General features: G+C 34.0%; 1 protein-coding gene across 1 annotated transcript in view; it reads left to right on the top strand.

Annotated features, from left to right (window-relative positions):
- The window catches only part of Stil (STIL centriolar assembly protein), a 42,643-nt gene extending 25,399 nt beyond the window's left edge, over positions 1-17,244 (top strand). Inside the window, exons 11-15 of the mRNA XM_027937388.2 lie at positions 3,989-4,154; positions 7,020-7,242; positions 12,768-12,978; positions 14,229-14,479; positions 15,788-17,244. Of these exons, the coding sequence (XP_027793189.2) occupies positions 3,989-4,154; positions 7,020-7,242; positions 12,768-12,978; positions 14,229-14,479; positions 15,788-16,577 (1,641 nt within the window). The 3' untranslated portion in view covers positions 16,578-17,244. The remainder of the gene's footprint in view (positions 1-3,988; positions 4,155-7,019; positions 7,243-12,767; positions 12,979-14,228; positions 14,480-15,787) is intronic.
- Positions 17,245-17,520: the final 276 nt, after the last annotated feature.

The raw sequence follows: 17,520 nt of genomic DNA, 5'->3' as shown, positions 1-17,520 counted from the left end.
TTGTTGTGGTGGTTGGGATTGAACTTAGGGGCTTATATGTGTATTAGGCAAGTTTTCAACCCTGAGCCATACCCCTAACCCTGAATTCAATTTTCTCTTATACAAAATAGGGATATACGTGAGTTGTATGGAGTTCTAAGGATTGAATGAGTTACTAAGTAAGGGCTTAGATTCATGCCTAGTATGAAGTTAATGCTCAATAAATGTTAACTGTTACTATTATTTTTATTATCATTATTGTCTCAGTTAATGACATCATCTGTCATCCAGGCACTCTGGCCAAATTTAAAAAACAAAAAACACCTCGGCTCTTGGATCTGGGGATATAGCCATGATAGAGCACCTGCCTAGCATGCATGAGGCCCTGGGTTCAATCCCCAGCACTACAAAAAATAAAAACAAAAAACTTAGGCTCTACTTTATAGATGCATCCTAAATTTAACTACTCTGTACTGTCTTTCCTGCTATACCCCAAGTCAAACCATTCTTTAATCATGCCCAGTACTGTTCCATATTTCCTGCCCTTGAAAACTCCACAAAAATCTTTTAAAGCACAGATCAGATCATGGCCTTCTTCCTTAAAGCCCTCCAGAGATTTTCCATTACAACTAGAATAAATCCACATTCTTTACTTTGGCTCTCAAAGACCTTTGTGATTCTGTGTCTGTCTCTCTCTTCCAAATCATCTCTTAACACTCTCTTCTATGTTCACTACATTTCAGCCACAGTGTTATGCTTTTTGTTCTTCAAACATGCCACAACATGCTTATATTTAATTCTTAAATTTGCGTCTCCCTTTGACTGAAATATGCCTCCTTTGGTTCTTATAATGGCTAGTTCCTTTACGTCATTCACGCCTTAATTATATGTTGGTGTTTTTTTTTTTTTGGTCTGAGATATAAAGTAGCTCTAAGGAGGCAGCTACTTACCATCACTGTTTTAGCACCTTTATTAGTACTTGACTTGTAATTGTTGCTTAATACATGTTTTGTTACTTGAATGAGTGAAAGTGACTGCCAGAGAGGTTATACCAGTGTTTTTTTTCTCTCTCTCTCTCTTTAAATAAGGAGTAGGAGGGAGTCTTTTCCCTTGTCTTTAATAAAAAGAATTAAACCTCTTTATATTATTTATTTATTATTGTAGTATTGGGAATTGAACCCATGGCCTCACATGATAGGTAAGCACTCTACCACTGAGCTATACCCTCAGCCCAGGTTATACCAGTTTAATACCCTGTATCTGCAATGTTAGCCATATCAAACTCTAAAATTATCAGGTTTATAATTAGAAACTTTTAATTTGCATTATATTATTATAAGTAACATGAATTATTATGGCCATTTGTATTCCTTTGGTTAAAAATCTGTTATTTAAGTATTCTCTACTAAGTCCTTTTCTAACTAATTTATAAGAGATTATATATTAAGAAAATTTATTCTTTATCACACATGAAATCTTTTACAGTTTGTCTTAAGTGTTTTGCATTTTGGCCATTTGTTTCATGCATAATAATCTAGCTTATCTAAAGTTAAATATTACTCATTGTCTTTCTGAGTTGTATATTATGTTTAGAAAAGTCTTCTTCCCTTCAAGATTATAAAAAATTTACTCTCCATCCCTCCCCTGTGGGATTGTTGCTTTTATTTTATTTTGTTTGGATGTGGAGGTAAGATTTTTTTTTTAATCAGATAACTAGCCCCACATATTTATTGAATAATATATCTTTGTGTGTGTGTGTGTGTGTGTGTGTGTGTAGTATGGTATTTAACTGGGGGGCACTCCACCACTGAACCACTTCCCCAGCTGTATTTTGTTTTTATTTAGAAACAGGGTCTCACTGAGTTGCTTAGCACCTTACCTTTGCTTAGGGTGGCTTTGAACTGGTGATCCTCCTGCCTCAGCCTCCTAAGCCACTGGTATGTACCACCAAGCCCAGTGTAAAATTTTATTTTGAGACAGGTTTTCTCACTAAGTTGCCCAGGATGGCCTGGAACTTGTGATCCTCCTACTTCAGCCCGCGACTCTAAATATTTGAGATTATAGGTATGCACCTCTGCATCTGCTGAGAAAGCACATTGTTAAAGCATACTTTCTGATTAACTTTAGGCCCTGAATATGTATAAAAAGTCTCTTATTGAGTGTTTCCTATGTGTTCTTTCTAAATCTCACTTTTCTCATTGAAAAATAGGAGAGATGATTGGTATTATCTGTAGATTTGAAGGTTAAATATGTTTATTATAAAATACTTTAGTGTAGGACCTGGCTGTGATGAGCATTCAACAAGTTAAACTATTTTATTCGTCTCTTTTAATATTCACAACAACCTTAGTTTTGGGTGATATTGAAGCTTATAATATCCCAAAGGTAGCAGAGTATAATTTAAACTTATGTCTTCATGATACTAAAGCCCATGCTCAAAACCACTATAAATACATATGCCATTTTATGTTGACTCAGCCTTTATTTCTACTGATCTTAATAATTTGTTGATAATATTTATACTAATAATGTTAATCCACTAAAATTAATGAGATTAGTTAAATACAGTGTACCATTTGTAGGAAATAGAAAAATCACAGTATTTAAAAAAAAAAAAAAATCACAGTATTTAAAATCACAGCCCAGGGTTGGGCTGGGGATATGATTCAGTTGAAGGGTTTTTGCCTAGCACCTGTGAGGCCCTGGGTTTGATTTCCAGTACCTCCAGAAAATAAAGGGAAGCTCTTCTGGTATACCCAAAAGAAATGAAAAAAATATTTCCATACAAAAACCTACATATAAATGTTCAAAGCAATATTATTAATGATAGCTTAAACAAATAATCCAATTGTCCACTAGCTAATGAATGGATAAACAGGGTTTGACATATATTCATAAAATGGAATATTCAGCAATAAAAACTATTAGTAAATGCTATAATATTGTTGAACCTTGAAAAAATGAAAGAAGTCAGACACAAGGCTATATACTGTGTGGTTCTGTTTTTACAAAATGACCGGAGTAGGCAAATTCATAAAGATAGAAAGTATTTTAGTGGTTGCCAAGGGTTGGGGTAACTGTTAATGGTATGGAGTCTATTTGAGTTTAATAAAAATGTTCTGGAATTAGGTAATAGTGATGGCTGCAAACTTTGTGAATATACTAAAACTAATGAATTTTTTAAAGTGGTAAATTCTGTGGTATGTGCATTATATCTCAGTTTTTTATAACTGTTTTTTAATTTTTTTTTTTTAATGTGATGCTGAGGATCGAACCCAGGACCTTGTGCAAGGAGAGTGCTCTACCTCTGAGCCATAACCTCAGCACCTATATCTCAATTTTTAAAGGAGGAGGAGGAGGGGCTATTTGTCTTTAAGCCTCAGTTTTGCTACTTGTTAGTTATGTGATCTGGGCAAGAAACTTAAAATTTCAATGCCTTATGTTTTCTTGTCGGTAAAGTGTATTTTATAGTAGTATATTCTTTATGGGGTTTTTATAAAAATCATTCATAAAAATTTATGGTATCTTGTCTTGCAAACAAGAAACACCCAAAAGGTGATGGCCATTATTTATTACCATTTCCAGTTTCAGCATGGCCAAATGTGGGCAACTCTGATTAACATTATTAAGAAAATTTTGTGTAAAATGTTCCATATTTGGTACATGGATTCACAGTATACCATTCTTCCTTGATTTATTAGTGAAGTAGGAATAAAATGTTGAAGTATTAACCATTCAGACTTTTCTATATGAGTGTCAGTTTACAAATGCTAATCTAAACACTTTTATGTTTCACTTTTAAATTTTTACTTAGCTTAAAGTGTTCTTAATAACTAATGATAATGACTCTACACAGAGTTTCATGGTATGTTCTAATTGGAATGTGAGAAAATATAGTTAAAAGTCAGCTCTTTATAACTGGGACACTTTGTAATTCATTATTAAACTCTCCTGCCAATTTTGTTGATAACTTCACTGTCAATTTAAAGTATGTTTTTAATTGATACAGATTCAGCGTTTGCTGGAAGCACAGTCTCTGAAGCCTGGTTCCCCTAAGACAACTATTGTTGAAGACACTGTGCAAGCTACAAAGCAAATGGAGCTGGTTTCCATGGAAGCACAGTCTTCCCCTGGCTCGCACATGAAAAAAAGTGTAAGCATTGCTGTGAGCACAGGTAATTTCATTTTTTTTTTTTAATTGTAAGAAATTTTTAAGAAATGCTTTTTTATATCTGGCTTTTGGATTTTTATACTAAAATTGGTGCAGAGTACAATAGAATAAAACCAAGGTGATGAAAATATAACTTAAGTCTGTTATTTTACTCTTTTTTTAGAAATGTATATACATATATTTTAGTTGTAGGTAGACACAGTACTTTTATTTATTTTTTTTTTTATGTGGTGCCTCATGCGTGCCAGGGGAGTGTTCTACCACTGAGCCACAGCCCCAGCCCCTGTTATTTTACTCTTTATGAAAGAAAGATGCACCGAAGAACACATAAGAAATTACATAACATGATACATTGTTTGGTTTTACTACTTTTCTAGGTTGGACCTAATTCTTTAATTCTTTTTGTTTGCTTTGGTTTGTTTGTTTTAAGGTCCTAGGGATTGAACCCAGGGCCCTCATGCATGCTAAGGCCTGGCTACATCCCCAGCCTTTTTTTTTTTTTAAACTCTGGAGTGCTCTACCACTGAATTGTATCCCCAGTCCTTTTTTTATTTTGAGACAGGGTCTCAATAAGTAGCTCAGGCTATCCTCGAACTTGGCAATTCTCTTGTCTCAGTCTCCCAAATAGCTAAAGTTAGACGCAGTTCTAATAAGATAAATCATCAGTGCTTTGAGGGATCAGGGTAAGGTTTTATCTATGCATTGTAATTGAGTGTGGGCATTAGAAGTTATGCAACATTTCAGTAAGTAGAGTTGAGAAATGGCAGAACAAACTGGGTAAGAAAAATAGTATGGACTCTATGAGAAAACATGGGGCTCTGAATTGTATTTCTGGTGATTAAGAATGAGCAGGAGGGGCTAGGGATGTGGCTCAAGTGGTAGCGTGCTCGCCTAGCACGCGTGAGGCACTAGATTCAATTCTCGGCACCACATAAAAATAAAGATATTGTGTCCACCTAAAACTAAAAAATAAATATCTTAAAAAAGAAAGAAAAGGAGCTTGTGGGTATTACGAACCAATAAATGTACCAAAGTGCAGTCTTCTATGTTCTCTTGTAAAATTCTGTGTTTACGATATTCCAGTTGCTTAACATCTATATCTATCACTAGACTGTAAGCTTTTGAGATCTGGACCACTGAAACAATGTCTATTGAGTAAATAAACTGACAATTGAATGAAGTCATTCACATATTCAAAGTGATTATGAAATTGAGACATGTTTTCAGACATAATGTATGAATTCAAATATATTAAAACATCATAGATTCATATTTAGTTATTATTTATCTACATAAAATGAATTATTAATAGTCTTTTTAACCAAATGACTTTTCAAAGCACATTTATTCTACATGTACTTAATTCCCTAAAGGTATATATTGATACATAGAGTAAGCAGGACCTTTTTATCTTTTTCAAAATTGTCTTTAATAAAATAATGAATTCTAAGTTACCTCTTGCTTTTTTATTCGTTTATTTTATTTTTATTTATTTTTATGTGGTGCCAAGGATCAAACCCAGGGCCTCACACATGCAAGGCAAGCGCTCTACCACTGAGCTACAGCCCCAGCCCTTATTCATTTATTTTCATAACACCTAAGTAGAAACCATTTCAACTTGGATTCACTTTTTGGTTTTAATCATATTTTTTAAATCATTATTTATAGCAGTGTTTCCCAAATTGTAGAATGCAGATCACTGATGATACAAAAGAAGATTTGGGGTAATGAATATTTTACATTTTACAATGTATTTTTTCTTTTTTTTTTAAGTTTTAAAAATTATTTATTTTTATTTGTTCTTTTTAATTATATACAACAGTAGAATGTATTTTTACATATAATACATAACTTCCCATTCTTGGGATTGTACATGATATGGAGTTATCACGGATCATGTATTCATATATGAACATAGGCAAGTTATATCCAATTCATTCTACTGTCTCCCGAATTCCCATCCCCGCTTCTTTCCCCATTCCTCTCTGTCCAGTTTGGTGAATCTTCACACACACACACACTCCCCCACATTTTGTTTGGGGGGGATTGGCTTATTTCACTTAGTGTGATAGCCTCCAGTTCCATCCAGTAAATGTATTTATTGTTATGAGTATTAGAAGAGCTATAACTAGCACAGCAAATGTACAACTTCACAGAAACGATGACACTAGGCAAAGGTAAAGTGGGTTAGCCAGTCATGGTAATGCATGCTTGTAATCCCAGTGACTTGAGAGGCTGAGACAGGAGGATCGAGGCCAGCCTGGGCAACCTACTAAGACTCTATCTCAAAATAAAAAGGGCTAGAAATGTAGCTTAGCAGTAGAGCAGAGTTTAAGTAGGGTTTAATTCCCGGTAATAAAAAATTAAAAAGTAGTTAATTTAACAAAAAGTATAAGCAAATATGCAAAAAGCTCTGAAAATATATGCAGATGGTCCATAAATATTGGGGAGCATTTGATTTTTACATATATGTCTGATGCCTCTCTAATATAGTTTCTTAAATATTCTATTTAAGGATGAAAACCAGAGATCCTAGGGTTTTGTATTTTATGTATTTTCTCCTGCTATTTAGAGCAGCAGTTTTCAACACACAAAGACACCCTACAGTTAATATTCAGAACCTTAATATGTAAAACAGAGTCATTCCTTTAAAAGAGGCAGAACCCAGGATGTCCCCTTTCCCTTTGTCCCAGTTTTCTTCTTTCTACCTTTCACCTAACTTTTTGTGGCATTTCTGAGGAAATATAATCTGAAAACAGTTGTAGATAATTGTGTTAAAATAATATAGCTAATCATAACAAGCTTTTATTTTCATTATTTTTGTAATTGAATATTTATTTCAGTGTCTGTTAAATCACTTTACCTCCAGGTGCCAGCCTGTTTTGGAATGCACCAGGCGATGATCAAGATTCTCAACTGAAGCAAGATGACACCAAGATTTCTAGTGAGGACATGAATTTTTCTGTCGATATTAATAATGAAGTCACAAGTCCTCCAGGTAGTGCATCTTCATTAAGAGAAGTTGATATTCCCAGTTTTGAAGAAAGCAACATTGCTGTGGAAGAATTTAATCAGCCAGTTAATGAATCCAAGTAAGGTTTCCTTTATTCGTGTTTCATCCTATTTTTGTCTTTTTCTTTTTTCTTTTGTTTTCACATTTTATCTTTAATTGACAATTTTGTGGGATACATTTAGATGTTTACATTGTAGACTGAGCAAATCAGGCTGTTCAACATATCTATCATGTCACATAGTTACCATTTTTTTGGTATGATGCAAACATTTAAAATACACTCTTAGCAATTTTGAAATATATCATGCATTGTTATTTACTATTATCACCATTCTGTGCAATTTTTTTTTTTTTTTTTGTACCGGGGATTGAACTCGGGGACACTCAACCACCTAGCCACATCCCCAGCCCTATTTTGTATTTTATTTAGAGACAGGGTCTCACTGAGTTGCTTAGTGCCTCGCTGTTGCTGAGGCTGGCTTTGAACTAGCAATCCTTCTGCCTCAGTCTCCTGAGCCACTGTGATTACAGGCGTGTGCCACTGCGCCTGGCTCTGTGCAATTCTTATTTAATCTTTTTTTTTTTTTTTTTTAAAGGGGGTGTACTGGGGATGTGACTCAGGGTTAAGTGCCACTGGGTTCAATCCCTAGTACCCGCACCCCCCCACCAAAAAAAAAAAAACTTATATTTTTTGTTACTCTAACATAAAACTATTTTCTACATGGTATTTTCATTGATATATTTCCATAATATGGTGTCTGCATAACTGTCATTTTTGAGCTTTCTTGAACCATTCCCAGATGTCAGTCACTGGATGTGTTAACAGCCTGAATAACTCAGAATAACTGAAGAAAACTTCAAATTACATACACTCACTCCTCACCTTTGAGATTCTTATAATACTAGGTTCTAGATGGAGATGGGGCTCAGAATCATAAAATTTTTTTACGATTCCCTATTAAAATTACACACAAAAAAGAATATTTTTGAAAGATAACAACCTGAATACTTATCTGAGATTTGCTTCAGAATTATCTAATGGAAGACGAAATAGCTAAGAGTTTAAATGAAATAAAATTGTCTTGTAATTGATAAGTTTTGAAACAGATGGTATGTGGTAGTTTATTATATAATCTCTTGTTTGAAACTTTTCATTGTGAAATTTTCTATTAAAAAAATTCCAAAGTAGGGGCTGGGGATGTGGCTCAAGTGGTATAGCACGCTTGCCTAGCATGCGTGAGGCGCACGGGGTTCGATTCTCAGCACCATATAAAAATAAAATAAAGATATTGTGTCCACCTTAAAAAAAAAAAAAATCCAAAGTAACTCAGATCCTCAGCACATTTGGTAATAAATTCAGCAAATTTTCTTTGAACTTGTGGTATGTGCTCCCACAGAACTTGGCACTAGAGATCAAGCAGTAGGTTAGACAAAACTCCTAATTTTATGAAATATATCCTCATAAGCAACAAAATAATATAATATCATATGGTGACAGCTACTATGAAGAAAATGAACAGAGTGATCAAGTGCGGTGTAACTTGGATGGTAGCATGAGAATGAAGTGTGATATGTTAAATAGGGTGGGAAAGGAAGCCTCTTTGAGAGGTGACATTTGAGCAGTGATTTGAATAATGAGAAGGAACCAGTCATGACAGGATCTTTGGGAAGAGTGTTGTGGTTAGAAGAAATACCAAGTGTTAAGACTTTGAGTTGTGCATGAGCTTGACAGATCTAGAAGCAAGCAGGAAAGGCAATATGACTGGATACAGTGACTGATAAGGAAGAGTGTAAAAAATGAAGGCAGAGATCAAGGCAGGAGCCAAAGCATATAGGGCTTTGTAGGATGTAGAAAGGAGTTTTGGAGGGGCTGGGGATGTGGCTCAAGCGGTAGCGCGCTCGCCTGCCATGCGTGCGGCCCGGGTTGGATCCTCAGCACCACATACAAAGAAAGATGTTGTGTCCGCCGAAAACTAAAAAAAAATAAATAAATATTAAAAAAATTCTCTCTCTCTCTCTTTAAAAAAAAAAAAAAAAAAGAAAGAAAGAAAGGAGTTTTGGAGTTATTCCCTATTCATTAAAGCCAGGGGAGGATTTCAGACAATGGTGTGGTATGATCTGATTTTCTTGTTCTTTTTTTTTATATTTTTAGTTGTTGATGGACCTTTATTTTATATATTTATATGTGGTGCTGAGAATCAAACCCAGTGCCTCACACATGCTATACAAGCACTCTACCGCTGAGCTACAACCCAGCCCCTGATTTTCTTTCTTTTTAATATTTTTTTTAGTTGTAGATGGACATAATACCTTTATTTTATTTATTTGTATGTGGTGCTGGGGATCGAACCCAGTGCCTCATATATTCTAGGCAAGTGATCCACCACTGAGCCACAACCCCAGCCCCCTGATTTTCATTTTTTTGAAGACCCTTTTTGTTGTTTTTTGAACAAATGAAAGAGATTTAAGAGAGGAAATTGGGAGACTGGTTAGTGGACTTAATAAGCAAGTAAGATGAGGATGGCTTGGACCTGTGGAAATCATGGAAAATATCAAATGTAGGATAAGTTTTGAAGGTAAAAGAATAATGTAGATATAAAATACCTCAGGTAAAAGAGGTGAACTTGCTGGTAAGGTGACATGGGGCAGATAGAAAGTGGATGACCTATTTTTATCCTAAATCTTGTGATAATATTTGACATTTTAAATTGTTCTAATTACAGTGGTGGTTAAAACAATAAACATGCCCCTCCAGAAAACAACAGAGAACCACAGATCTCCTCATTTTAGTACACAGTGTTTTAATCTTATAAATCAATTAGGGACTCATTGATGTACCACAGTATATTGAAAAGATCTTTTGTGTATATCACCATGGCCAGATTGAGTTCCTACAGGGTCATGATCATATTAATTTCTGTAATTTTTTCTGTAGATCCACATTTTATTTGGAATATTTACAGAAACTGAGGAGGACAAGGAATGAACTATGGTTATCTCTGTTTATTCTCCTTGACTTAGTTCTGTAAACTGAAGAATATTTTCAAGGATTATGGGAGTTTTCAAGTTAAAACTTTAAATATCTCTAATCCTTTGGTGGTTTTTAACTTTAGAAACAGATCTGAGTTAACTGATAGAAAGAACTTAATTGCTTTTTTAGAGCAATTAATCACCTTCATTGATTCTAACATATAACTAGATGTAAATCTAGTCTTTTGTTCAGGAAATGTATTGAGTTGGATTAAATACTATCTCCATTGTTGTCTATGGAGGTTCTGGTGCTTCTCTGGACTCCTCCCAAACATCTGGTCTGACCTACGCTGTAGTTCCCCTTGCTGAGTATTCATACATGTCCCTCAGCTACCTGGGCTCTCAGTCTCCCTTGGATGCCTTTCTGGATCAGTCTTTCTGATGTTGAAATAGTCTGTTAAAGATAAGTTTATTTGCCTTGCAGCTTAATTGGTTATTGATTGCTTATTCCCCATGGAGAATAATGGTATGTGGTATTATAAAGACTTTCTTTTAATATGATTATTTTTTCAGGAGCCACCCTTTGGGTATACCTAATATTCTTTGGCATATAAGAGTCATCTTTTAAGGTTTTGTTTTAATCTTAAATCTTTTGAGAGATCTTTGTAATGTTTTGGTTCTTTTTTAGCTTTTGTTTTTTGCTTGCTAAGTTAGACATCAGGACATATATTTTCAAGTCCTTGAACATACAGTGTAACAGTGAATTAGAGCATGGTCTCTGGTGTTAGACTGCCAGATTTGAATCACAGCAGTATGATTATGGACAGGTCTTTTGATCTCTTGGGACTCTGTTTTCTCATTTATGAAGTGGGAATAATAAAAGTACCTGTTTCATAAGATTGTTATGGGAATTAAATGAGTTCATATATGTAAAATAATTAGAACAGTGCCTTAGCACCTAATTATTGTTAAGTTCTGGTGTTTTCATTAAAGTGAAATTGGTCAACATGGTTGAAGATAAAGGCTCAATCTGATGTTTGCGGCACAGGGAGAAGGCAGTAGTAGTTGAACTAATAATTACGGATCACCCATTATGTACATCTGGTACTGTGCTAGGTTCTCTGAATCTCCATTAATTTTATCACAGTTTTTCAACCCAGGAAAGGAAACTGAGGTTCATCGAGATAAAGAAATTTGCCCAAGGCATTATAAACACACAGATAGTTATAATATAAATAAACACAAATGCAACTTAAAACATAAAAAGAAGGTGCTAATGGGAGTTAAAAGAAGCAAGAGAACATATCCAATTAGGGTGCTTCAATTTCTTTGTCTGTTAAATGGAGATGATATATAATATCTATCTCATAGACTTTTTTGGTAAGGTTTACATAAGATGATGCACTTGAGGGCTGGGGTTGTGGCTCAGTGGAAGAGCACTTGCCTTGCACACATGAGGCCCTGGGTTTGATCTTCAGCACCACATAAAAATAAATAAATAAAAATAAAGATATTGTGTCCATCTACAGCTTAAAAAAAATGTTAAAAAGAAAAAAAGATGATGCACTTTAAACTATGCCTGGACTAATAATAATGCTGCTTCTACTAGCTAACATTATTGCTTTCCTTCATTTTCTATAATCCACAGATTACTGTTCTAATAAGAATATACTACTTCCGGCTGGGGTTGTGGCTCAGCAGTAGAGCACCTGCCTAGCACATGAGAGGCCCTGGGTTTGATCCTCAGCACCACATAAAAATAAATAAATTAAATAAAGATATTGTGTCCAACTACAACTAAAAAATAAATATTAAAAAAATAAAAAATAGGGCTGGTTTTGTGGCTCAGTGACAGAGCACTTGCCTGGCACATGTGAGGCACTGAGTTTGATCCTCAGCACTACATATAAATAAATAAAAAATAAAGGGTACATCAACAACTAAAAAATATTTTTAAATAATAATAATAATAATAAACAGAAATATACTACTACTTTCCCTAGTTACTTAAAATGTTTCATATTTTTTACTTTGAAAGTATAAATTGTTACTGTATAAAATTGGAAAAAAATACACAAAAGCATAAAGAAAAGAAATACCATCAACTATATGACTATCGATGGCAACTTAGGAACTTTCATTTGACAAGGATTTTGACAATTATTTTAAAACTCAAAGTGAGCAAATTATATATTTTAAATTTTTATTGCATCAGGTTTAGAAGAAATTAACAGGTTGTTTTTCAACTTTCAAAGAAAGTTGTCTGAAATCATTACACATAACATAACTTTAAAAGGTGTTATTGGACAAGCCAGGCACATTGGTATACACTTGTAGCCTCAGCAACTTAGCAAGACTTTGTTTCAAAATAGCAAATAAAAAGGGGATGTAGATTAGTGGTAGAGTGCCCTTGGGTTCAATACCCAGTACTACCAAAAAAAGAAAAGCTATTATGTTCCAGTTTATATGTAGCTTGTCAATATGGTTTATTTATATATACCACCAGCTGAAAATACAAACCAGATGCTGCTTGAGTCTTACCCTTTTCTTCCAAAGTTACTACATTTCAAATATACAGTTAAAGGTACCTTGATACTAAGATACTAACATTTACTTAAATGTCCTATCATGCAGCTCTTCTTCAGATGTGAGAAAAGAACCCGATGTGCCGATATTCTTTCCAAATGCCTTGCTGGCAGAGAGCATGAACATGTGCTTACAGACCGGGCCAACAGAGGGTGCCAATACCAATATTGAAATGTCTGAGAAACCAAAAATTGAGCAAGTAATGCAACCTTTGTCTCATCAGCCATCAGATAACCAGAACATCTACCAGGATTTATTGGTAAGAACATGGGGAGCATTTCATCTTTTGTGAGATGGTTTTTAATACAAGTAATATTAATTAAACTTTCCCTAGATTTAAACTAATAGGGAATTTGAAATAAAAATATTTTTACCTAATGAAGAGTATATCATGTATTTCTTTTAGCTTTTTATAAATTATGATAACTTAAATGTAAATATGCCAGTTATCAGATACTCAGCAAAAAAAAAAAAGCTTATTTTTTAAATGTAAGTGTAAGTATTGATATTGTGCTAAATTCATACTAAAGTTAGTAACAACAACAACAAAAAAGCAAAGAGTTTGTAAAAAGCTTGAAAATTGAAAAGTTAGTGGAGTATTTACGGTAATACTTATTGACTTCAGGTAAGCAGATATTTATTCAATTTTTAGCTTAGTCTAAGAAAGGGGATTAAGAAAAGTGGATATATAAAGATAATTACGAGAACATAGGAGAAATAACAATACAAGAACACAAGCAACCACTCTGTGACAAGTTGAAAAGTGGTGTAAAGCAAAAGGAGCACTGAATCAGTAGGGATAGCTTTAGTTGGAGTACCTCATTTTCTTAGAAAACTTAGAACATGAACTGGGACGTAAGATGACCCTGCCTATTAATTCGATCCAAAATTTTTGACCTAGGAACATTTGATTTCTCTATTTATAATTGACAGCTAATTAAACATACTTCACTAGGACTCCATGTATTCATCAGTGAACACATATTTTTTATTTGCCTGCTAGGTCCTAGATTGGTGTTAACCCTGTATGCTTTAATGCCAAGAAAGCAGAGATAGTATCACAGGGCATTTTCATTTTTAGAAAGTGAAAAAAAAAAAAAAAAGTAATTCTGAAAATAACATAAAAGTTTAATTTACAACCCTAAACATATTGATTACTATTTTGTAAATGAAAGCATGGTTTAAAACTTGTTTATACAGAATTTATTATAGATCCTTAAAAACACTTGGAATATTACTCAATATATTTTTAAAATGTTGGTTTAAAAAATGAATATTTTGTTTTTCAAACAGAACAACTATTCTCTTTCCTGTACGGACTGACAAATAATGAAGGTGGACTTCTTTTGTAAAAAACCCCCTAATACTTGCAGATATACTAAATATTTTATAGAATTTGATAAGATAATGTAAATTTGCCTTCCCCTGGCCTTCCTTGTGGTATTATTTAGGATCTTATCTAAGATTGTTAATAGTAATTTTTAAATATGTAATTTTTCTTTTTATCAGGGTCAAGTGAACCATCTATTAAGTAACTCCTCCAAAGAAACTGAACAGTCATCTACTAAAGCAGTACTTATCAGCCATGAATGTACCAGAACCCAAAATGTTTACCATACAAAGAAAAAAAAACACAGTTCAGGACTGGTGGACAAAGATTGTGTTCTGAATGCAACTCTTAAGCAACTAAGAAGCCTGGGAGTAAAAATTGATTCTCCCACTAAAGTGAAGAAAAATTCACATAAAGTGGATCAGGCCAGGTAACCTTTTAAAATTTGTTCTAAAAGATGAATAAATTTTAGGTATATTGTAGCAGTCTCATGGGAGAAGATATAAATTTGTACCTTAATTGATTCATCATTTGTTCAGGGCCAGCTTACCTAGAATGAATGAGATCATCTTTATATTTTAGGTTTTTTTCATTTTTAGGAGGAGAGGTTACATACATAACATATAACATCTGTTATATACATATATAAGAGATATGTATATACTTTGGAGAAGAGAAATGAGATTTATTGACAGAGTCTAAACGTTCTTCTGGAGGTGGCAAGGCAATATGCTAGCTAGTAGATGTATGGTTACATAGTTGTGTCATCTAAAAAGCAAAAACATTCCTTTTTCTAGGAGTGTATCCAACTTACATACCCTGTTCAGATCCCTTTTTATTAAAAATAACCTCAAAGTTGGGCATGGTGTTATATGCCTGTAATCCTAGTGACTTGGGTGACTGAAGCAGGAGAATCATAAGTTTTAAGACCAGTCTCAGCAATTTAGCGAGGACTTAAGCAACTTTGCAAGATCCTATCTCAAAATAAAAAAATTTTTAAAAAGGGCTTGGGGATGTTGCTCAGCACATACAGTCCCTGGTACCCCAAAAAATGAAATAAAATAATACCTGGAACAACTAAGAAAAAAATTTTTTTAAAAAGTTTATGTGTGTATTTGTAAGGCTCTATCCAAAGACCAATTGATGATTTTATTTATTGCAAATGGAAATCTCTTCTACTATGAGCAATTTAATTTTCTGAGCTACTTACCAAAGCTTGTACTGTCAAATCATCAGATGTGTTTTGTGATTCATTTTACTTTACATTGAATATTAGCTGTTTAGGGTTAATGGTTGAAAATTAAATGACACAGCAGTATTGAATAACTTTTACATTTAGAGCCTTGTATTTGTTCTTAAAACCATGACTGATGTACATATTTAAGAAAATCAGAGATTGAGGATGTAGCTCAGTGGGAGAGCAATTAATTGTCTGGTATGCCCAAGGCCCTGGGTTTGATCTTTGGCACCAGAGTAAGTGAACAAACAAATTTTTCCAAATTTAGGAAAATCAATTTGTATTCCACTTTCAGTCTGTAAATCATGAATTTTACTTTCTAGGTTATCGTATTTATCCCTTGAATGGGCAGATAGGTCATGGAAACTTAAATGTCCGAGTAGTCAGATAAAAAGCACCATGCACTTAAAGCTGAAATCTTTTGTTACTTTCATATTCAGGAACGCATTTAGATGAAACTCTATTACTCAAAATGATGACTTATTATTTTGTGTCTTTCAGTGTGTTGGCATGCATCAGCCCAGAAGCAGTGATCTCTGGATTAAACTACATGTCTTTTGCTAATGTTGGCATGAGTGGTTTAAGCCCCACTGGTGTGGATTTGAGCATGGAGGCAAATGCTATAGCGCTGAAATATTTAAATGAAAATCAGCTGTCACAACTGTCTCTCACTCGATCAAACCAAAATAATTGTGACTCATCTTTTAGCCTTCTACATATTAATACAGACAAAAACACAGTGGGACTTAGCTTAATTTCACCAAGCAACATGTCATTTGCAACCAAAAAATACTTGAAGAGATATGGACTCATACAAAGCAGTGATAATAGTGGAGATGAAGAGGATCCTCCTACCTCTGCAGATAGTATGAGTTCAAATTCATTGAATCAAACCCCTACTTCCATAGCTGCACAAGTTGGTCATCAGAAAGAACCTTTGAGGAATACCTATGAAACAACTAATTGCTATAACTGTGAATCCATGGACACTAACACAGATGTACCAGTATTGAGAAATATCACAAATGAAGTTGTGCAGCCTAAAGTAACTCAGCAATTGAAGGAAAACCCAGCTTTCTTATTAAAGAACCTCAGGCCTGGTCCTGCAGTAAACCTCCGGCCTGGAAAAGCCGAGTTTACTCAACATCCTGAGAAAGAAAATGAAAGGGATGTCCCAATTTTTCCTGAAAGTTTACAACCTTCTGAAACTTTAAAGCAAATGAATAGCATGAACTCAGTAGGTACCTTTTTAGATGTAAAACGTCTCAGACAGTTGCCAAAATTATTTTAAACCTTTAACTCTTTCTTTTCTGATACAAGAACTGGTATCTTCTGAAGGTACTTGGAGAAACCAGAGCCTTTGAGTAGTTTTGGATTCCTAATCACTGTAGGAGACAATCTCTTTATTGGTAACAGCTGATTACAAAGAGCTGAACAAATGACTTGATTGTCTGTGAGATAACAGGCTAATGAGGAGGCCAGATTCTTATTCAGCATCACTGAAACCTTTTAAAAAAGAAAAAACTCCTAACAGTTATTTCAACAAATTTAGATAAATAGATGCTCTTCAACTCTCTCAACTGCTGTTTTATGTTGTGTGTTTTAAAAAGTCCATTTTCCTAGCATGTTGCATTTAGGCATCTACCCAGTATCAGTAAAAAACCATAAACTTACCCTGACCCTGGCTGAATTAGCAAAATCAGCCCTTCTTGAGTTTAAGGGGAAAGTTACTTTTTAAAATATTTTAAGATATTTCATATAAGGTATGTATTTCCTCTTAAGTATATTAGTTAAACTCTGCAAGTAAAACTTGAGATCTGGTGGGTTGATGTTCAACATACAGCATTAGTTATTATTAAATAAGAAAAGTATTGGGTATGAGTGTGTTTTATAAACTTTGTGATTTTTTTCAAATGTCTTAATATTTTTAAATACAACAATAAAAATGTCTAAATTGACTGTTTTCCTTTGTCTTCTGCTATAGTTTTTCCTTTCCCACTTTTGTTTTTCAACTCCTGCAAGATACAAAAATTATACAGAGGCCAAATGCACACATGCAATCCAAGTGACTTCGGGGGTGAGGTGGGATTATCACAAGTTCCAGGTCAGCTTCAGCAACTCAGTGAGACCCTGTCTCAAGTTTTTTAAAAAATTAGTCAAGTCATGCTGGATTCAATCCCTAGTATAAATAAATAAATAAAAATCACAGAATTCAGGAGTACCCTTTACTAGTG

This window comes from Marmota flaviventris, chromosome 10, assembly GCF_047511675.1.
Source record: "Marmota flaviventris isolate mMarFla1 chromosome 10, mMarFla1.hap1, whole genome shotgun sequence".
In the NCBI taxonomy this organism is placed as follows: Eukaryota; Metazoa; Chordata; class Mammalia; order Rodentia; family Sciuridae; genus Marmota; species Marmota flaviventris.
Note: the sequence above shows the minus strand (reverse complement) of the source record. Positions and strands in the feature narration are given on the sequence as shown.